At 40.6% G+C, this 23449-nt stretch overlaps 1 protein-coding gene across 1 annotated transcript; it reads left to right on the forward strand.

Moving 5' to 3' along the window:
* The first annotated feature begins 2205 nt into the window (after window positions 1-2205).
* Window positions 2206-22385, forward strand: LOC116355097 (neuronal tyrosine-phosphorylated phosphoinositide-3-kinase adapter 1-like). The gene is made up of 3 exons (XM_031798603.1): window positions 2206-2311; window positions 3698-3807; window positions 19987-22385. The coding sequence occupies exons 1-3, from the start codon at window positions 2248-2250 to the stop codon at window positions 20224-20226; spliced, it is 414 nt and encodes a 137-aa protein (XP_031654463.1). The 5' UTR covers window positions 2206-2247; the 3' UTR covers window positions 20227-22385.
* The last annotated feature ends 1064 nt before the right edge of the window (window positions 22386-23449 follow it).

Consider the following 23449-nt stretch of genomic DNA (forward strand, 5'->3'; position numbering starts at 1 on the left):
TCTAGCTGGTCTGTCATAATATAATAGAGACAGTAGATCTAGCTGGTCTGTCATAATATAATAGACAGTAGATCTAGCTGGTCTGTCATAATATAATAGAGACAGTAGATCTAGCTGGTCTGTCATAATATAATAGAGACAGTAGATCTAGCTGGTCTGTCATAATATAATAGAGACAGTAGATCTAGCTGGTCTGTCATAATATAATAGAGACAGTAGATCTAGCTGGTCTGTCATAATATAATAGAGACAGTAGATCTAGCTGGTCTGTCATAATATAATAGAGACAGTAGATCTAGCTGGTCTGTCATAATATAATAGAGACAGTAGATCTAGCTGGTCTGTCATAATATAATAGAGACAGTAGATCTAGCTGGTCTGTCATAATATAATAGAGACAGTAGATCTAGCTGGTCTGTCATAATATAATAGAGACAGTAGATCTAGCTGGTCTGTCATAATATAATAGACAGTAGATCTAGCTGGTCTGTCATATATAATAGAGACAGTAGATCTAGCTGGTCTGTCATAATATAATAGAGACAGTAGATCTAGCTGGTCTGTCATAATATAATAGAGACAGTAGATCTAGCTGGTCTGTCATAATATATAGAGACAGTAGATCTAGCTGGTCTGTCATAATATAATAGAGACAGTAGATCTAGCTGGTCTGTCATAATATAATAGAGACAGTAGATCTAGCTGGTCTCTTCATAATATAATAGAGACAGTAGATCTAGCTGGTCTGTCATAATATAATAGAGACAGTAGATCTAGCTGGTCTGTCATAATATAATAGAGACAGTAGATCTAGCTGGTCTGTCATAAATATAGAGACAGTAGATCTAGCTGGTCTGTCATAATATAATAGAGACAGTAGATCTAGCTGGTCTGTCATAATATAATAGAGACAGTAGATCTAGCTGGTCTGTCATAATATAATAGAGACAGTAGATCTAGCTGGTCTGTCATAATATAATAGAGACAGTAGATCTAGCTGGTCTGTCATAATATAATAGAGACAGTAGATCTAGCTGGTCTGTCATATATAATAGAGACAGTAGATCTAGCTGGTCTGTCATAATATAATAGAGACAGTAGATCTAGCTGGTCTGTCATAATATATAGAGACAGTAGATCTAGCTGGTCTGTCATAATATAATAAAGAAAATTATAATTGAGACAGTAGATCTAGCTGGTCTGTCATAATATAATAGAGACAGTAGATCTAGCTGGTCTGTCATAATATAATAGAGACAGTAGATCTAGCTGGTCTGTCATAATATAATAGAGACAGTAGATCTAGCTGGTCTGTCATAATATAATAGAGACAGTAGATCTAGCTGGTCTGTCATAATATAATAGAGACAGTAGATCTAGCTGGTCTGTCATAATATAATAGAGACAGTAGATCTAGCTGGTCTGTCATAATATAATAGAGACAGTAGATCTAGCTGGTCTGTCATAATATAATAGAGACAGTAGATCTAGCTGGTCTGTCATAATATAATAGAGACAGTAGATCTAGCTGGTCTGTCATAATAATAGAGAGACAGTAGATCTAGCTGGTCTGTCATAATATAATAGAGACAGTAGATCTAGCTGGTCTGTCATAATATAATAGAGACAGTAGATCTAGCTGGTCTGTCATAATATAATAGAGACAGTAGATCTAGCTGGTCTGTCATAATATAATAGAGACAGTAGATCTAGCTGGTCTGTCATAATATAATAGAGACAGTAGATCTAGCTGGTCTGTCATAATATAATAGAGACAGTAGATCTAGCTGGTCTGTCATAATATAATAGAGACAGTAGATCTAGCTGGTCTGTCATAATATAATAGAGACAGTAGATCTAGCTGGTCTGTCATAATATAATAGAGACAGTAGATCTAGCTGGTCTGTCATAATATAATAGAGACAGTAGATCTAGCTGGTCTGTCATAATATAATAGAGACAGTAGATCTAGCTGGTCTGTCATAATATAATAGAGACAGTAGATCTAGCTGGTCTGTCATATTAATAGAGACAGTAGATCTAGCTGGTCTGTCATAATATAATAGAGACAGTAGATCTAGCTGGTCTGTCATAATATAATAGAGACAGTAGATCTAGCTGGTCTGTCATAATAAATAGAGACAGTAGATCTAGCTGGTCTGTCATAATATAATAGAGACAGTAGATCTAGCTGGCTGATCCCAGGAGTGGGATGGACCCTCCGGACATTCATCCAACCCCACTGCCATGCCCAGCCGCCTGGGACGCTCTTCTGTCAGCCCCACCATGATGCTGGGGAGTGGGGTCACAGGTGAGGGCCTCTGCCTGGAGTTACACACATTGTTTTTAATTACAGAAATGAATGTAAAAGAGAATGTGTTTTAGATGGAAATAGTTAAACAATTATTAGACTTCCAATGTTGGAGCCCATAGTGTTCGAATGGTAAGAGCTAATAATTTGGAAGACACATGAAAAGTGTCTACAAAATGTATTGGCATGACATCTGAGAATTATAAGTAGGCTATATGAGTATTTTATAACAGAAAAAAATGCATTATATCATGGAAGGCTAAATAATTCAGATATGGTGAAAGAAATGAATGTTTACATCATCAAATATTTATGTGTACAAAATGTGGCTCAGAATCCTTGATACAGTGCATTGGGAAAGGATTCAGACCAGTTGACAATTTGTGACTTTGCAGATTTACTCCAAAATGTTTTTTTAATTTTTTTATTCCCTCATCAATATACACACAATACCCCATAGTGACAAAACAAAAACAGGTTTTTAGATTTTTTTAAATGAAATATCACAATTACATAGCTATTCAGACCCTTTACTCAGTACTTTATTGAAGCACCTTTGAGTCTTCTTGGGTATGATGCTACAATCTTGGCACACCTGTATTTGTGGAGTTTCTCCCATTCTTCTCCGCAGATCCTCTCAAGCTCTCTCAGGTTGGATGGGGAGCATTGATGCACCACAATTTTCAGGTCTCTCCAGAGATGTTTGATCAGGTTCAAGTCTGGGCTCTGGCTGGGCCACTCAAGGACATTCATAGACTTGTCCCGAAGTCACTCCTGCGTTGTCTTGGCAGTTTGCTTAGGGTCATTGTCCTGTTAGAAGGTGAACCTTCACCCCAGTCTGAGGTCCTGAGTGCTCTGGAGCAGGTTTTCATCAAGGATCTCTGTGTACTTAGCTCCGTTCATCTTTTCCTCGATCCTGACAAGTCTCCCAGTGCCTGCTGCTGATGAGGGAAAAAAACATTTAATTCATTTTAGAATAAGCCTGTGACATTTGTAAAAAGTCAAGGGTTCTTAATACTTTCCGAATGCACTGTAAATTAAGATTGATCTCTTCTTGAATTTACTGTTGAGTTGGTTAAAGTCATATGCAACTGAAATGCAACTTGTGTGACCACTATGCATTTCTGACATTCAGTGCAACTGAGATGAAGTTAATAAAATGCAGGTGCTGAGGACAGAGCAGTCAAGGTTAGCTAACCGAAAGAATTATGTTTCATTATTTGGGGTTTAACTCCTTTTGAAGGCTAAAGCACAGCTAAACGAAGGACAGGGCAAATGTGCCTATAGGTCCTGAGAACACTATCGGCCCTTACAACACAGGTCCTCAGACCATCCCTAGCAACAATGTACTGTACATCCTAACCGACTGAGCATGTCTCCCTACAGAATCCAAAGCGGTGTGTAAGCTGGGCCGGTCAGCCTCTACATCGGGGGTTCCTTCCCCGTGCGGGACTCCCCAGCACCAGCCCTCCGAGCCCCAGACAGGCTATAGTCAGGTACCGCCGCATGCCACCACAGAATAAGAGAGCAAGCTAGAAAGAAAGTGCTTGTGAGCCCATGTGGGGCCCTTGTCCCTGTCTCTCTGTGTTCACCTGTGTGTCGGCTGTCTGACCCCATCCCCAAATTGTATTTTCATCACCCCGTAGCACCATCCCCCTGTCACCTGTCCAACCACTATGTAGCTGTTTTGTCTCGTCTGTATTGCATTTATCCAGGGTCACTCTGCTTATTTGTGTTTTGTTTTTGTGGAGACATCTTCATCCTGTGGTATTTCAAGTTAAATGGTATACTCATATATACAGACATCAAACCTCAGTGATATAATAATCTGTTTCCATCTCAGGACAAGGAGCCAGGGCAAACTTTCTTCCTCCCTCCTCCTTTTACTTTTAACACTATACCTACCTGTCCCTCCTTAATTTAGCTGGCCCTTACTTACTTCAGCTAATCCCTTCCCTTTGTACACTGACTGAATCTTCCAATTTACTGGAACCGTACCACTGCACTTTGACCTTACCTCCACCTGTGCCTTTAGCTGGCCCTTAACCTGGACTTCGATCTGGTCCATAACTGGCACCTTCCATCTTCCCTTTTCTTTTACCTCTATGACCATCTATGCTATAACCTGACCCTTTAATCTAAACATTGATCAGGACTTTGACCTATGCCTGGCATTTTAACTGTTCTGTCTTTTACACAGCATTTTACCTGCTTTTCTCCCTGGCAGCACCTTCAGTTCCCAAACCCCTAGCAGATGTGCAGCTTCTACTTCTAAAAATGACCAAATGTGACTAATTTCATGTTTGATGTATGTATATACAGGGCCATGAAAAAGCATTTGCCCCTTTCTGATTTGCTCTTTTTTTGCATACTTTTGATACTGAATGCTATCAGATCTTCAACCAAAACCTAATATTAGATAAAGGGAACCTAAGTTTACAAATAACAAAAAATCGATCTATTATTTGTATTTATTTAATTAACAAAGTTATGCAACACCCAGTTCCCCTGTGTGAAAAAGTCATTGCCCCCTTACACTCAATAACTGTTTGTGCCACCTTAACTGCAATGACTGCAAAGAAAGCTTCCTGTAATTGTTGATCAGTTGCATAACTTTGTTTATGAAATCAATTAAATCATGTTGTAATTGTTGTGTTATTTGTTCACTCAGGTTCCCTTTATCTAATATTAGGTTTTGGTTGATTACAAAATCTAATAACAAATATGCAAAAATGTTGAACATCCGAAAGGGGGCAAATGCTTTTCCGCAGCACTGTATGTATACACAACATACAGTGCCAGTTAAAAGTTTGGACACACCTACTCATTCCAGGGTTTTTCTTTATTTTTACTATGTTCTACGTTGTAGAATCACAGTGAAGACATCAGTGAAGACAAATGATGAAAAAACACATATGGAGTCATATAGTAACCAAAAAAGTGTTAAACAATTCAATATATATATTTTAGATCCTTCAAAGTAGCCACCCTTTGCCTTGATGACAGCTTTGCACACTCTTGGCATTCTCTCAACCAACCTCTGCATTTGCTGCAGAGTATAACTTTCATTAGAGTTACCAGCCTCTGAAATTGAAGCCCAAATAAATGCTTCACAGAGTTCAAGTAACAGACACATCTTAACCTCAACTGTTCAGAGGAGACTCTATGAATCAGGCCTTCATGGTTGGATTGTTGTGAAGAAACCACTACTAAAGGACACCAATAAGAAGAAGAGACTTGCTTGGGCCAAGAAGCACGAGCAATGGACATTAGACCGGTGTAAATCTGTCCTTTGGTCTGATGAGTCCAAATTTGAGATTTTTGGTTCCATCCGCCGTGTGACTACCTCATGAAGCTGGTTGAGAGAATGCCAAGATTGTGCAAAGCTATCATCAAGGCAACGGGTGGCTGCTTTCAAGAATCTAAAATATACTTTTTTTTTTACTACATGATTCCATATGTGTTATTTTATAGTGTTGATGTCTCCACTATTATTCTAAAAAGTAGACAATAGTAAAAAATAAAGAAAAACCGTTGAATGAGTAGGTTTGTCCAAAGTTTTGACTGGTACTGTTTGTGGAATGTTTATTGAGAGCACTATGTGTTTGTGTATGCTGTTGGTTATGGAACAAGTTTTTACTTTTCTTATATCTCTTTATGAGTGATCAACCATTTTTGAACATGTTTCATTGATGTATACATATGTATCTCTCTTCTGGGGAGGCAGCATATGATGCTTCAGAAGTGACATGCTACACACACAATACACAAACAACATGCACACACACTCACTCACACACAAACATATACACACACACACTATGACAGGTCACTCAACCATTTGCACGAATCAGAACTAAGCTATCCAGCCTTCTTCATTCTCACTCCCTAGCTCTTAGAAGAAGTAGTCTAACTAAAAACAGAAGGCCTATCCTACTGAAAGTCATCCAATCAAAACAGAGGCCAAGAAAATAAAACCTTGTCAAATCGTTCTGTCATTCCTCCCTTTCTGTGTCCTTTTTGTGTCTGTGTCCTTGTCTATATATTGTGAGAATGCTGAAAAAGCATTTGTTGTTATGTGTGTTTTCAAATGAATGTCTTACTGTGTGCATGTTTGTGTATTTGTGTGTTTGTGTGTATGAACATGCAGTGGGCCATGTTTCACAATTACATAAATACTGCTTAAACTTCCTATCTGAATAATTGAATATTTGATGACCGTAATGTCTACACTTGAATTTACTGTTATATAAGCCTTGGTCAATGATGACACTGTGTTTTACTGTTCATGGAAAGGAGGACAGTCTTATACACATCAATACATCATATAGTGTTATACACAGGGAGATTATGTAGGCTACTGACAATACATACCTGATCTATTCAGACAAAATCAACACACACTTCACAACCAACACATCTGCCAAGACAATACATACATTAACATAGACTTGTGGTCTCATTCAACAAACACTACTGTCTGTACCTTTCCTTAACATTAGGAAAGTAGTAGCACTCACTACCAGCTATTTTCTACTTCTGTCTATAACATAAACCTAGACCATTGGTTCCCAACCTTTTCTTAACCGTGGCACACCTTGATGGGATAAAACATTCTGTGGCACACCTAAACTTTTCCTAATAATTTATTTTGTGGTGATCTGATGCATACTGCAAATAATCAATTTTCTGTATCATTTTTTCTTTCATAGAATAAATAGGGTTTATTTAAACTACTTTCATAGTTCCTTACTCATGTTTAATTTGTGTGGACCCATTTAAAGCATCCTGCAAATCTCCAATATAAAGAAAAACTCTTGTAGCTCCAGTAAAATAGGTCTATAGGTTAATAGGTTAATTTTGAATGGAAGAGTCTAGAGCTGAGAGGTTTTCGGCATTGTAAAGGTGCAACCAAAAACACAAAGCAATGCTCCGTTTGATTCTTTGGCAGAGGCTATGGTACTGCTAAGCCTCGTCAGACTTGCCTGTGCAAAGGGTTCTCACAAGAGAAGTAAAATTATACGAATGACCATGCTCGTTGTGCACCCCTCAAATGATACAAATGTAACAACAGCTCCAGCGCATTGGACTTGAAACAATGGTACAGATGCAACCATGTGTGCCATTCAATATATTATCTACAGTCATGGCCAAAAGTTTTGAGAATGACACCAATATACATTTTCACAGTCTGCTGCCTCAGTTTGTATGATGGCAATTTGCATATACTCCAGAATGTTATGAAGAGTGATCAGATGAATTGCAATTAATGGCAAAGTCCCTCTTTGCCATGCAAATGAACTGAATCCCCCAAAAACCATGTCCAACGCATTTCAGCCCTGCAACAAAAGGACCAGCTGACATCATGTCAGTGATTCTCTTGTTGACACAGGTGTGAGTGTTGACGAGGACAAGGCTGGAGATCCCTCTGTCATGCTGATTGAGATCGAATAACAGACTGGAAGCTTCAAAAGGAGGGTGGTACTTGGAATACTTGTTCTTCCTCTGTCAACCATGGTTACCTGCAAGGAAACACATGCCGTCATCATTGCTTTGCACAAAAAGGGCTTCACATGCAATGATATTGCTGCCAGTAAGATTGCACCTAAATCAACCATTTATCGGATCATCAAGAACTTCAAGGAGAGCGTTTCAATTGTTGTGAAGAAGGCTTCAGGGCGGCGGCCAAGAAAGTCCAGTAGGCGCCAGGACCGTCTCCTAAAGTTGATTCAGCTGCGGGATCGGAGCACCACCAGTACAGAGCTTGCTCAGGAATGGCAGCATTCAGGTGTGAGTGCATCTGCATTCACAGTGAGGTGAAGACTTTTGGAGGATGGCCTGGTGTCAAGAAGGGCAGCAAAGAAGCCACTTCCCTCCAGGAAAAACATCAGGGACAGACTGATATTCTGCAAAAGGTACAGGGATTGGACTGCTGAGGACTGGGGTAAAGTAATTTTCTCTGATGAATCCCCTTTCCGATTGTTTGGGGCATCGGGGAAAAAGCTTGTCTGGAGAAGATAAGGTGAGCGCTACAATGATTCCTGTGTCATGCCAACAGTAAAGCATCCTGAGACCATTCATGTGTGGGGTTGCTTCTCAGACAAGGGAGTGGGCTCACTCATAATTTTCCTAACAAAGCCATGAATAAAGAATGGTACCAACACATCCTCAGAAAGCAACTTCTCCCAATCATCCAGGAACAGTTTGGTGACAAACAATGCCTTTTACAGCATTATGGATTACCTTGCCACAAGGCAAAAGTGATAACTAAGTGGCTCGGTGAAGAAAACATCAATATTTTGGGTCCATGGCCAGGACCTTAATCCCATTGAGAACTTGTGGTCAATCCTCAAGAGGCAGGTGGACAAACAAAAATCCACAAATTCTGACAAACTCCCAGCATTGATTATGCAAGAATGGGCTGCCATCAGTCAGGAAGTGGCCCAGAATTTAATTGACAGCATGCCAGGGCGGATTGCAGAGGTCTTGAAAAAGAAGGGTCAACACGGCAAATATTGACTATTTGCATCAACTTCATGTAATTGTCCATAAAATCCTTTGACACTTATGAAATGCTTGTAATTATACTTCAGTATTCCATAGTAACACCTGGCAAACATATCTAGACACTGAAGCAGCAAAATGTGTGGAAATTAATATTTGTGTCATTCTCAAAACTTTTGGCCACGACTGTAAGTGGCACTGGTGCGCCCAAGTCAAAATCCCATGTTCATTCCACAGGTCACGTTTGTGTTAGAAGAGTGTTCCAAAAAATTGAACCTGAGAGTTCCTCAAGTCACACCAGTGTGCCGTGGTAAACCGGTTAAAAACCACTGACCTAGACTACTCACAATTTGTACTCTTTCCAGACACCAACAACACACACTTCAGGACACATACATCTATCATACAAATACAGTGTCTAGTGAAAGTCTACACACCCCTGTCACATTTTGCTGCCTTAAAATTGGATCTAAAAGGGGATTCAATTAGATTTTTCCCATGTGAAACTTATGATCCCTTATTGATTTCACTAGTTAAATCTACCTCAGTGTAGATTAATGGGAGGAGATCGGTTAAATATGGATTTTTAAGCCTCGAGACAACTGAGACATTTTGTATGTGTGGCATTCAGAGGGTGAAAGGGCAAAACACAAGATTTAAGTGCCTTTGAACAGGGTATAGTAGTAGGTGCCAGGCGCACTGGTTTGAGTGTGTCAAGAACTGCAATGCTTCTGGGTTTTTCATGCTCAACAGTTTGCCGTGTGCATCAAGAATGGTCCAATGTTTTGTAGACTCAGTGTATATCCATTGTTTTTTGTAAAAAATGCTGAAGCTCGGTAGATTTGGTTGAGAATCATTATTGGCGGCAATCTTCAAACATTTGCAAGCTGTTTTAATGTCAGGACTGAGAATGGACCCCTCAGGAACACTCAACAACTCTTGGACAGCCATTCTGTTAGCTTTGGCAAAAACATTTGTTTAATTGTCCCACTGAAAAATACAACTCTATTCCAGGGTTCAGAACATATATTCAGAAGACGGAGGCACATTTTCCTCTACCTTTTTACCTGGGCTTTGCTCCTTTCATATTCTTTTGATCCTTTTATAACTCTACAGCCCCTGCCAGTGACAAGCATACTCATAACATAATGCTGCCACCACAAAAGGGATCAACAATATGACATTCACTCACATTGCTGGCCAGTATGACAACATGAAAAGAAGGAAGCCTTTATTAAAAAATCTATTTCAAATCATCCATTATGTTTGCAAAAAGGTCCTTAAGTAACACTGCAAGACAACATGGCAAATAAATACACTTTTTGCCTTCAGGTTTGGGACAAATCCAATAAAACACATCACAGAGTGAACCCCTCTGTATTTTGAAGTAATGTGGTGGTAGCATTATATTATGTTTATGCCTGTTACCGGCAGGGAAAGATGAGTTTGTCAGGATCAAAATAAATATATATACAGTACCAGTCAAAAGATTGGACACACCTTTTCATTCAAGGGTTTGTCTTTATTTTTAAAATTTTCTACATAGTATAATAATAATGAAGACATCAAAACTATGAAATAAAACATATGGAATCATGTAGTAAAAAATGATTCCATATGTTTTATTTCATAGTGTTAAACAAATCAAAGTATGTTTTATATTTGAGATTCTTCAAATGTAGCCACCCTTTGCCTTGGTGACACCTTTTCACACTCTTGGCATTCTCTCAACCAGCTTCATGAGGTAGTCATCTGCAACGCATTTCAATTAACAGGTGTGCCTTGTTAAAAGTTAATTTGTGGAATTTCTTTCCTTCTTAATTAATGCGTTTGAGCCAATCAGTTTATTTTTTTAATATATTTTTTAATTTAACCAGGTAAGCTAGTTGAGAACAAGTTCTCATTTACAACTGTGACCTGACCAAGATAAAGCAAAGCAGTGCGACAGAAACAACAACACAGAGTTACACAAAAAATAAACAAGCGTACAGTCAATAACACAATAGAAAAAAAGAAAGTCAGTGTGTGCAAATGGCATTAGGCAATAAATAGGCCATAGTAGCAAAGTCATTCCAATTTAGCAGATTAACACTGGAGTGATAGATGAGCAGATGATGGTGTGTAAGTAGTAATACTGGTGTGCAAAAAAAGCAGCAAAGTAAAAAAAAAATATATATATATATATGAGGATGAGGTAGGTAGATTAGGTGGGCTATTTACAGATGGACTATGTACAGCTGCAGCGATCGGTTAGCTGCTCAGATAGCTGATGTTTGAAGTTCGTGAGTGAAATGTAAGTTTCCAGCTGCAGTGATTTTTGCAATTCGTTCCAGTCACCGGTGGCAGAGAACTGGAAGGAAAGGCGGCCAAAGGAGGTGTTGGCTTTTGGGATGACCAGTGAAAGACACCTGCTGGAGCGCGTGCTACCGGTGGGTGTTGTTATCGTGACCAGTGAGCTGAGATAAGGTGGAGCTTTATCTAGCATAGATGTATAGATGACCTGGAGCAAGTGGGTCTGGCGACGAATATGTAGCGAGGGCCAGCCGACTAGAGCATACAGGTCACAGTGGTGGGTGGTATAAGGTTGGCAGGTTAGCCTAGTGGTTAGAGCATTGGATTAGTAACCAAAAGGTTGCAAGTTTGAATCCCCAGAGCTGACAAGGTACAAATCTGTCGTTCTGCCCCTGAACAAGGCAGTTAACCGACTGTTCCTAGGCGGTCATTGAAAGTAAGAATTTGTTCTTAACTGACTTGCATTGTTTAATAAAGGTAAAATAAAAAATAAATAAGGTGCTTTGGTAACAAAACGGATGGCACTGTGATAGACTACATCCAATTTGCTTAGTAGAGTATTGGAAGCTATTTTGTAGATGACATTACCGAAGTCGAGGATCGGTAGGATAGTCAGTTTTTCAAGGGTAAGTTTGGCGGCGTGAGTGAAGGAGGCATTGTTGCGAAATAGATAGCCAATTCTAGATTTGATTTTGGATTGAGGATGTTTGATGAGTCTGGAAGGAGAGTTTACAGTCTAGCCAGACACCTAGGTATTTGTAGTTGTCCACGTATTCTAGGTCAGAACCATCTAGAGTAGTGATGCTAGTCGGGAGGGTGGGTGCGGGCAGCGAATGATTGAAAATCATCCATTTGTTTTTGCTAGCGTTTAAGAGCAGTTGGAGGCCACGGAAGGAGTGTTGTATGGCATTGAAGCTTGTTTGGAGGTTTGTTAACACAGTGTCCAAAGAAGGGCCAGATGTATACAGAATGGTGCCATCTGCATAGAGGTGGATCAGGGAATCACCCGCAGCAAGAGCGGCATCGTTGATATATACAGAGAAAAGAGTCGGCCCGAGAATTGAACCCTGTGGTACCCCCATAGAGACTGCCAGAGGTCCGGACAACAGGCCCTCCGATTTGACACACTGAACTCTGTCTATGAAGGTGTTTTTTGAACCAGTCGAGGCAGTCATTTGAGAATCGAGTCGAAAGCCTTGGCCAGGTCGATGAAGACGGCTGCACAGTACTGTCTTTAATTGATGGCGGTTATGATATCGTTTAGTACCTTGTGCATAGCTGAGGTGCACCCATGACCAGCTCGGAAACCTGATTACACAGCGGAGAAGGTACGGAGGGATTCGAAATGGTCAGTGATATGTTTGTTAACTTGGATTTCAAAGACTTTAGAAAGGCAGGGCAGTATGGATATAGGTCTATAACAGTTTGGGTATAGAGTGTCACCCCCTTTGAAGAGGGGGATGACCGCGGCAGCTTTCCAATCTTTAGGGATCTCGGACGATACTAAAGAGAGGTTCAGAACATCTGCGATCTGGATTTGGGTGAAGGAGAAGCTGGGGAGGCTCGGGCAAGTAGCTGTGGGTGGTGCGGAGCTGTGCACCTGGCTCAGATCTAGCTTCGGGGCTGGGTCACTCAGTGGCAGCTAGCTAGCTGTGATGATCAATTGTCCAGGGTTTACGGCAGGAATCGGGCGTTGAAGTGGAGATTAACAGTCCGAGGCTGGCAGGTATTATCCAGGCTAAAAAACAGGCTGGTGCCTGAGCAGAGGGTAAAGGTTGCTAGCAGTGGCTAACAATGACTAAATAGCTAGTAGCTGCCTAGCTTCTGATGCAAGTTTTGGCTATAAGGTCTAAAACAAAAATTGCGGATCGGTGTCACATTGAGTGAGGCGGGTTACCGGAAGGTATATTTAATTTTAAAATGGAAAAAGATATTGAAAATTAAATTGGAATATATACAAAAAAGACGATACAATACAAAAAGTAAACGAGAGGACGAGAAACCACGTCTGCGCTGCTACATCATCTTGGTTCACAGTTGTGTTTTGACAAGGTGGGGTTGGTATACAGAAGATATTCCTATTTGTTAAAATACCAATTCCATTTTATTGCAAGAACAGCGCAAATAAGCAAAGAGAAATGACAGTCTAGCATTACTTTAAAACAGGATTGTCAGTCAATCCCGAACATTTCAAGAACATTTCGAGAAAGTTTCTTCAAGTGTAGTCGCAAAAACCAACAAGTGCTATGATATACAGTTGAAGTTGGAAGTTTACATACACTTAGGTTGGAGTCATTACACGTTTTTCAACAACTCCACAAATTTCTTGTTAACAAACTATAGTTTTGGGAAGTCGGTTAGGACATCTACTTTGTGCATGACACAAGTAATTTTTCCAATAATTGTTCACAGACAGATTATTTAACTTATAATTCACTGTATCACAATTCCAGTGGGTCAGAAATGTACATACACTAAGTTGACTGTGCCTTTAAACAGCTTGGAAAATTCCAGAAAATTATGTCATGCTTTAGAGGCTTCTGATAGGCTAATTGACATAATTTGAGTCAATTGGAGGTGTACCTGTGGATGTATTTCAAGGCCTTCCATCAAACTCTGCCTCTTTGTTTGACATCATGGGAAAATCAAAAGAAATCAGCCAAGACCTCAGCAAAATATTGTAGACCTCCATAAGTCTGGTTCATCCTTGGGAGCAATTTCCAAACACCTGAAGGTATCACGTTCATCTGTACAAACAATAGTATGCAAGTATAAACACCATAGGACCACGCAGCCGCCATACCGCTCAGGAAGGAGCGATGAACATACTTTGGTGGGAAAAGTGCCATTCAATCCCAGAACAACAGCAAACGACCTTGTGAAGATGCTGGAGGAAACGGGTACAAAATTATTTTTATATACAGTAAAACGAGTCCTATATCGACATAACTTGAAAGGCCGCTCAGCAAGGAAGAAGCCACTGCTCAAAAAACGCCCTAAAAAAAGCCAGACTACGGTTTGCAACTGCACATCGGGACAAAGATCATACTTTTTGGAGAAATGCCCTCTGGTCTGATGAAACAAAAATGGAACTGTTTGTCCATAATGACCATCGTGCAAGCCGAAGAACACGATACCAACCGTGAAGCACGGGAGTGGCAGCATCATGTTGTGGGGGTGCTATGCTGCAGGAGGGACTGGTGCACTTCACAAAATAGATGGCTTCATGAGGAAGAAAATGATGTGAATATGTTGCAGCAACATCTCAAGACATCAGTCAGGAAGTTAAAGCTTGGTCGCAAATGGTTCTTCAAAATGGCTTAAGGACAACAAATTCAAGGTATTGGAGTGGCCATCACAAAGCCCTGACCTCAATCCTATAGAAAATGTGTGGTCGAATTGCTACGCTTTATCTTGGCCAGGTCTGACCCACTGGGAATGTGATGATTATCTCTAGTATTATTCTGACATTTCACACTCTTAAATACGTGGTGATCCTAACTGACCTAAGACAGCGAATTGTTTTACTAGGAGGAGAGAGAGAGAGAGAGAGAGAGAGAGAGAGAGATATATAGATATAGAGAGATATAGATATAGAGAGATATATATAGATATATAGATATAGATATAGATATAGATAGAGAGATATAGATATAGATAGAAGGTTCATGTCCGGGCTCTGGCTGTGCCACTCAAGGACATTCGGAGACTTGTCCCAAAGCCACTCCAGCGTTGTCTTGTCTGTTTTCTTAGGGTTGTTGTCCTGTTGGAAGGTGAACATTCGCCACCCTTCTGAGATCCTGAGCGCTCTTAAGCAGCTTTTCATCAAGAATCTCTGTGTACTTTGCTCCGTTCATCTTTGCCTCGATCCCAGTCCCTGCTGCTGAGAAATACCCCCACATCATGATGCTACCACCACAATGCTTTACCGTAGGGATGGTGCCAGGTATCCTCCAGACGTGACGCTTGGTATTCAGGCCAAATAGTTCAATCTTGGTTTCATCATACCAGATAATCTTGTTTTTCATGGTCTGAGATACATTAGGTACCTTTTGGCGAACTCCAAGCGGGCTGTTATGTGCCTTTTACTGAGGAGTGGCTTCTGTAGTAAAAGGCCATAAAGGCCTGGTTGGTGGAGTGCTGCAGAGATGTTTGTCTTTCTGGAAGGTACTCACATCTCCACAGAAGAACTCTAAGAGCTCTGTCAGGGTGACCATCGGGTTCTTGGTCACCTCCCTGACCAAGGCCCGTCTCTCCCGATTGCTCAGTTTTTTTAAATCAATTTTAGAATAACGCTGTAACGTAACAAAATGTGGAAAAGTTTGAGGGGTCTGAATACTTTCTTAAGGCACTGGAAAAAAGGTTAAATGCTTTGTCACATTTTTTGCAGTATTGCTTTAGTGCCTTGTTGCAACGACAATGCATGTTTTGGAATATTTTTATTCTTTACAGATTGACTTCTTTTCACTCTATCAATTAGGTTAGTGTTCTTGAGTAACTACAATCATCAAATCAAATGTATTTATGTAGCCCTTGGTACATCAGCTGATATCTCAAAGTGCTGTACAGAAACCCAGCCTAAAACCCCAAACAGCAAGCAATGCACGTGTAGAGGCACGGTGGCTAGGAAAAACTCCCTAGAAAGGCCAAAACCTAGGAATAAACCTAGAGAGGAACCAGGCTATGTGGGGTGGCCAGTCCTCTTCTGGCAGTGCCGGGTGGAGATTATAACAGAACATGGCCAATATGTTCAAATGTTCATAAATGACCAGCATGGTCAAATAATAATAATCACAGGCAGAACAGTTGAAACTGGAGCAGCAGCACAGTAAGGTGGACTGGGGACAGCAAGGAGTCATCATGTCAGGTAGTCCTGAGGCATGGTCCTAGGCCTCAGGTCCTCCAAAAGAGAGAAAGAGAGAATTAGAGAGAGCATACTTAAATTCACACAGGACACCGGATAGGACAGGAGAAGTACTCCAGATATAACAAACTGACCCTAGCCCCCAGACACATAAACTACTGCAGCATAAATACTGGAGGCTGAGACAGGAGGGGTCAGGAGACACTGTGGCCCCATCCGAGGACACCCCCGGACAGGGCCAAACAGGAAGGATATAACCACACCCACTTTGCCAAAGCACAGCCCCCACACCACTAGAGGGATATCTTCAACCACCAACCTACCATCCTGAGACAAGGCCGAGTATAGCCCACAAAGGTCTCCGCCATGGCACAACCCAGACAGGAAGATCACATCAGTGACTCAACCCACTCAAGTGACGCACCCCTCCTAGGGACTGTATGAAAGAGCCCTAGTAAGCCAGTGACTCAGCCCCTGTAATAGGGTTAGAGGCAGAGAATCCCAGTGGAAAGAGGGGAACCGGCCAGGCAGAGACAGCAAGGGTGGTTCGTTGCTCCAGATCCTTTCCGTTCAACTTCACACTCCTGGGCCAGACTACACTCAATCATATGACCCTCTGAAGAGATGATTCTTCAGTAAAGACTTAAAGGTTGAGACCGAGTTTGCGTCTCTCACATGGGTAGGCAGACCATTCCATAAAAATGGAGCTCTATAGGAGAAAGCCCTGCCTCCAGCTGTTTGCTTAGAAATTCTAGGGACAATTAGGAGGCCTGCATCTTGTGACCGTAGCGTACGTGTAGGTATGTACGGCAGGACCAAATCAGAGAGATAGGTAGGAGCAAGCCCATGTAATGCTTTGTAGGTTAGCAGTAAAACCTTGAAATCAGCCCTTGCCTTGACAGGAAGCCAGTGTAGGGAGGCTAGCACTGGAGTAATATGATTTAAAAAATGTGGTTCTAGTCAGGATTCTAGGAGCCGTATTTAGCACTAACTGAAGTTTATTTAGTGCTTTATCCGGGTAGCCGGAAAGTAGAGCATTGCAGTAGTCTAACCTAGAAGTAACAAAAGCATGGATTAGTTTTTCTGCATCATTTTTGGACAGAAAGGTTCTGATTTTTGCAATGTTACTTAGATGGAAAAAAGCTATCCTTGAAACAGTCTTGATATGTTCTTCAAAAGAGAGATCAGGGTCCAGAGTAACGCCGAGGTCCTTCACATTTTATTTGAGATGACTGTACAACCATTAAGATTAATTGTCAGATTCAACAGAAGATCTCTTTGTTTCTTGGGACCTAGAACAAGCATCTCTGTTTTGTCCTAGTTTAAAAGTAGAAAGTTTGCAGCCATCCACTTCCTTATGTCTGAAACACATGCTTCTAGCGAGGGCAATTTTGGGGCTTCACCATGTTTCATTGAAATGTACAGCTGTGTGTCATCCGCATAGCAGTGAAAGTTAAAATTATGTTTTTGAATGACATCCCCAAGAGGTAAAGTATATAGTGAAAACAATAGTGGTCCTAAAACGGAACCTTGAGGAACACCAACATTTACAGTTGATTTGTCAGAGGACAAACCATTCACAGAGACAAACTGATATCTTTCCGACAGATAAGATCTAAACCAGACCAGAACTTGTCCGTGTAGACCCATTTGGGTTTCCAATCTCTCCAAAAGAATGTGGTGATCGATGGTATCAAAAGCAGCACTAAGGTCTAGGAGCACGAGGACAGATGCAGAGCCTCGGTCTGATGCCATTAAAAGGTAATTTACCACCTTCACAAGTGCAGTCTCAGTGCTATGATGGGGTCTAAAACCAGACTGAAGCATTTCGTATACATTGTTTGTCTTCAGGAAGGCAGTGAGTTGCTGCGCAACAGCCTTCTCTAAAAATTTTTAGAGGAATGGAAGATTCGATATAGGCCGATAGTTTTTTATATTTTCTGGGTCAAGGTTTGGCTTTTTCAAGAGAGGCTTTATTACTGCCACTTTTAGTGAGTTTGGTACACATCCGGTGGATAGAGAGCCGTTTATTATGTTCAACATAGGAGGGCCAAGCACAGGAAGCAGCTCTTTCAGTAGGTTAGTTGGAATAGGGTCCAGTATGCAGCTTGAAGGTTTAGAGGCCATGATTATTTTCATCATTGTGTCAAGGGATATAGTACTAAAACACTTGAGTGTCTCTCTTGATTCTAGGTCCTGGCAGAGTTGTGCAGACTCAGGACATCTGAGCTTTGAAGGAATACACAGATTTAAAGAGGAGTCCGTAATTTGCTTTCTAATAATCATGATCATGATCTTTTCCTCAAAGAAGTTCATGAATGTATTACTGCTGAAGTGAAAGCCGCCATCTCTTGGGGAATGCTGCTTTTTAGTTAGCTTTGCGACAGTATCAAAAAGGAATTTCTGATTGTTCTTATTTGCCTCAATTAAGTTGGAAAAATAGGATGATCGAGCAGCAGTAAGGGCTCTTCGATACTGCACGGTACTGTCTTTCCAAGCTAGTCGGAAGACTTCCAGTTTGGTGTGGCGCCATTTCCGTTCCAATTTTCTGGAAGCTTTCTTCAGAGCTCGGGTATTTTCTGTATACCAGGGAGCTAGTTTCTTATGAGAAATGTTTTTAGTTTTTAGGGGTGCAATTGCATCTAGGGTATTGCGCAAGGTTAAATTGAGTTCCTCAGTTAGGTGGTTAACTGATTTTTGTCCTCTGGAGTCCTTGGGTAGACAGAGGGAGTCTGGAAGGACATCAAGGAATCTTTGTGTTGTCTGTAACAATGTTATTGATCCATCCTCAGTTTTCTCCTATCACAGCCATTAAACTCTGAAACTGTTTTAGTCACCATTGGCCTCGTGGTGAAATCCCTGAGTGGTTTCCTTCCTCTCCGGCATCTTAGTTAGGAAGGACGTCTGTAACTTTGTAGTGACTGGGTGTATTGATAACCATCCAAAGTGTAATTAATAACTCTCCCATTCTCAAAGGGATATTCAATGTCTGTTGTTTTTCCCCACCTACCAATAGCTGCCTTTCTTTGCGAGGCTATGTAAAACCTCCCTGGTCTTTGTGGTTGAATCTGTGTTTGAAATTCATTGCTCGACTGAGGGTCCTTACAGATAATTGTATTTGTAGGGTACAAAGATGAGATAATTAAAGAATCATGTTAAACACTATTATTGCACACAGTGAGTTGGAATGCCAAGGTTGTGGGTTCAATTCCCATGGGAGACAAGTAAAAAAAATGTTTTACTCATTACTGTAAATTGCTCTGGATAAGGGCATCTGCTAAATGATTAAAAATAAGCTTAATGACCTCTATGGGATCGGTGTCCCTCCACAAGTATGGTTGAGCTAAGGTGATTAGCATGACGTTGTAAGTAACAAGACCATTTCCTGGGACACAGACATGTCTTATATGGTCAGAAAGCTTAAATTCCTGTTCATCTAACTGAACTGTCCAATATACAATAGCTATTACAGTGAACAAATACCATGCTGTTGTTTGAGGAGAGTGCACAACAACAAAAACATTTCATCATGGCAACTGGTTTGATACATTCACCTCTGAAGGTAAATAATGTACTTACATTCAGTAATCTTGCCCTGATCTGTCATCCTGAGGGTCCCAGAGATAAAATGTAGCATTGTTTTGTTTAAAACAATCAATTTTATATTCAAATGTAGGAACTGGGTTCACTTTTTCTTTCACATTGAACATGTGGATCAGGTTGTGTAGATATGTAGTTAAACCATCTAATGTAAATCCCTTTTTTGATTAAATTTTAAGGCAGCAAAAATGTGATAGCTTTGCAAGGGGTGTGTAGACTTCACTAGGCACTGCACATATTATTGACTGAGTTTATTACACTCAACTTAGTTTGCCAGTAAGATTGCACATGTCTGTTGATAGAGACGAATTACACTCATAGTCTCTCTCTTCGAATGCTACTGTCTGTCTATGCCAACACCAACATTCTGGGCAACCCCCTCATACCCTCTGTCCCCCACCCCTCCTCACCCCAGATGATCCCTCCCATGCTGTGGGCTTGCGGAGACAACACCATGATGGAGATGATTGAGAAGAAGCGCAGCCTGTGTCGGGAGATCAAGGCCCGCCGGGGGCCAGCAGACAACAACCTGTGTAAGCAGGACAGCATGCCCATCTTGCACAGCTGGAGGAAGAGCAGCAATGGGACCAAGAAGTATGGCGGCCCTCCCCCTTACTCCACACAGACCACCGTCTTCTGGGACACGGCTATCTGACAGGAGTGATCAACCCTGTCCTGGGCCTTGTAACGGGCCTTGTTCAAATGGAAGAACCAGGACTTGACCAGTATGTCCAGGACTACCTGGACTTGACTAGTAAGAAACACATTTTGTTTTCCGTTGCAAAACATTTTAAAACGTTTCTGTTGCGTGCCCTAATGAACACAACCCTGTCCTCAGACTCCTCCCCCTTCCTTTCACAAGCCAGAGATGGGCATTGAGCTGGTGACCAATCAGAGCACAGGGAGACAAGAGTTCCCCCCCACCTCTCTGTTGTAGCAATTCAAATATCTGGTATATCTCCCTGGTTTCGTATTGCTAATTTATATTTTAAAAAATTGTACCTCAGTAATTGTCTTAATATTGAATATGCTTAGTACAATTATATATTTTCTAAAGATTAAAAAATATAAAATAATTTGGAAATTTTAGTCTACAGTTGTTAAATGGTATTTCAAACCTTGTCTTGGATATTTATGTTGCAAGGACACTTGTCTGTGCGTTGGAGAAAATAATATGTTGCCAATACGTTGAGCCAATTCAGTAAAAACACCATGGTTTTTTATACAAAAAAATCTAAAGGATAAATGTTCTTATAACGATGAAAAAAGCACTAATTTTAAATTGAATATATTTTGGCATCTTGAATTTAGATTTAGTTGTTGTATTGGAATGCTGTTGTGAACCATTTGAATGATCCACAATGTAGGTTTGGCTTGCTCCACTGCCCTAACAATCACTATGACCATGTCCCAATACTTAGGGCAAATCTGCCATATCATATAGGGCCAGGACCAAAAGTAATATGGTAGCACTTCGGGGCAAATCCTATCAAATCAGTGGTCGGACAAAGAGACAAGGTAACAATTTACTTGACACCCAGCGTCATAACACGTTATGACACGGTCTTAACATGTCATATGTCATAACAACTGACGTAACCTGTCATAACCTGTCATAATATAGTCATAACACTATCATGACACATATTTTTTGTTGTGACATTTATTGCATTATTTTATGGCTGGTTATGACACCTACATAAGTGTCAAACCCACAAAACCCACCACACAAGGCAAAACATTCCATTACATCATAGCCTACTTGTCAACAGTATATTTATGTTATATAACATTTTCTGACATTGAACATATTCAATTATTATTGTAATTGCGCACAAATTATTGTCAGACATGCACCTACCCCAATGCTCTGTTGCTGATGACTGGGATGAATGCAGGAGAAGATTTCAGGAGCAGGACAAGACAACTTCTTTATGACTGATTACTGTCATAATACCTCTTGACAGTGTCATAAAGTATATTTTCTTAATCCAAGTAAAGTGACACAGGAAGGTCATAATGCTTCATGACAGTGTCATAAAGTGTATTATCTGCAAGTGATTTAAAATATGATGAAAAACAACATGACTGTAAATAATGAATTACGACAACAACAAATCACTTATTAAGGAACAATCTTTCAAATGAAAGGAACCTTCTTGGTAGGGATTTTAGTTTTTAAATAAATGTGGGTTTTGACCGTCTTATGTATGTCATAAAATAATGCAATATATGTCACGTTTGTAAATATATGGGTAATGACAGTGTTATGACCGTATTATGACAGGTTATGTCAAGTTATATCAGCTATTATGGCATATTATGACATGGTCATGACCGTGTCATAAAGTATTATGAAGCTGCGTGTCAAGTAAAGTGTTACCGAGACAAGAATATAGGAGACAAGGAGATAGGAGGGAAGGATGCCATTTATTAAGAGTGTTGGGACAAGATGGTTTGTACAGTACCCAACATAATCTTTTCACACGACTGAGTCCAGCCAAACTTCACTGCCCTGGCCTGCCCTGGTTACACATCAACCATAGTTGCTGGAACCGAGCTGGAAAGAGCAATGTGAAAACAAAATGTTGACACTAGCAACTACGGTTCGGGTCTACACAAAAGTGTTAAAAAGTATAAGAGATTATAAAAGAGTCAGTGACCCACATCACCGTGCCAGAGTGACTGACCGGGCAGTGGAAGACTCGGCCATAGGGATGGAGATACTGTCATGGTGTATTTAATAAAGGCAGTTAAGATTATCCACCTATTCAGACAGGAACTAAGCTTGAATTAAAATTATGTTATGTCTTATCTGAGTCTGGGGGTATTTCTCTTGCCTCCAAATGAAAACAATTATAGTGAGTTTGAACTTTCTAGTTCAAACACATGTTTGAGTTCTGCACATGATATATAGTTCTACACATGTTAAATATTTCCAAATCGAGTGTTATCAAAATAATGTGAGGAGACATGATTATTGTTTATAAATGACCACACATCATACCATAACATATACACACACACCAGGAGCCTATTCAGGAGGATGTAGCCTCCGGAGCTAAGGCGTCTCACATTCTGTTTGAAAGCCTGGGGAAGTTCTCATCAGAAAAGATTATCAAAAGTGGTGGATCAAGGCAGTCTAGTGACACATTTCCACTTCTCAAACAAATAAAGTATTTTACATGGTTGGAGCTCCAAAAGAGCTGATGTTTTTGAAAAATGTTCTGACTTGCAACAAGCAAGATAAGATAAAAACAACAGTGATTAGCTAGTTGTGTCATCTAATTATTTGTGATTGGCTGGCTGTGTTATAGTGTCATCAGTGATTGGATGGCTGTGACATTTGATTAGTCATGTTTTGCCGGCTTCCTCGATGAGGTTTGTAACAGTAGTCTACAGAGAGTAGTCTACTGTCAGTTGTAGATCATTCCGTTAATAAGGACAGGATCTACAGTGGCCCAAAATTGTGTGATCACTGTCAATCAGTCTATCAGTGAGCTGTCTGACATCAGCCCCTGGTAGAAGTTGCCCTTGAACACAGATCTAACCATTTAAGGGGGAAAAGACACAACTGCCCTCAGGTCAGTGTCTGGTGACAACTTCATCCTTCTCCCTGTGAAGTTCTAACACTACACATCTGCTCGGTGAGAAATGTACACTTGGAGCACACATGAGACATTTTAGAATGCTCAGGGGAGCTATGGCAGTGGCTATGGAGGGACCAGCATGGACCAGCACTCTTGCCATCTCCTTACTCCTCATCACTATTTTCTTTCATCTTTCTTAACCTGCTATTTTCTCCATTGCATTTATCCTCAATTGCCCTTGTCGCCTCATTCTTCTTCTCTCTTCATCTTGTTTTGATCCTTTCCCCT

Source organism: Oncorhynchus kisutch, linkage group LG19 (assembly GCF_002021735.2).
Source record: "Oncorhynchus kisutch isolate 150728-3 linkage group LG19, Okis_V2, whole genome shotgun sequence".
NCBI classification, from domain to species: Eukaryota; Metazoa; Chordata; class Actinopteri; order Salmoniformes; family Salmonidae; genus Oncorhynchus; species Oncorhynchus kisutch.

Excerpts from the sequence above, each read along its gene's own strand:
- LOC116355097 (XM_031798603.1), top strand. The coding sequence starts at position 2,248 with ATGCCCAGCCGCCTGGGACGCTCTTCTGTCAGCCCCACCATGATGCTG. Across the intron at positions 2,312-3,697 it reads GCTGGGGAGTGGGGTCACAG|AATCCAAAGCGGTGTGTAAG; the intron begins GTGAGGGCCTCT and ends GTCTCCCTACAG. Across the intron at positions 3,808-19,986 it reads CCCAGACAGGCTATAGTCAG|ATGATCCCTCCCATGCTGTG; the intron begins GTACCGCCGCAT and ends TCCTCACCCCAG.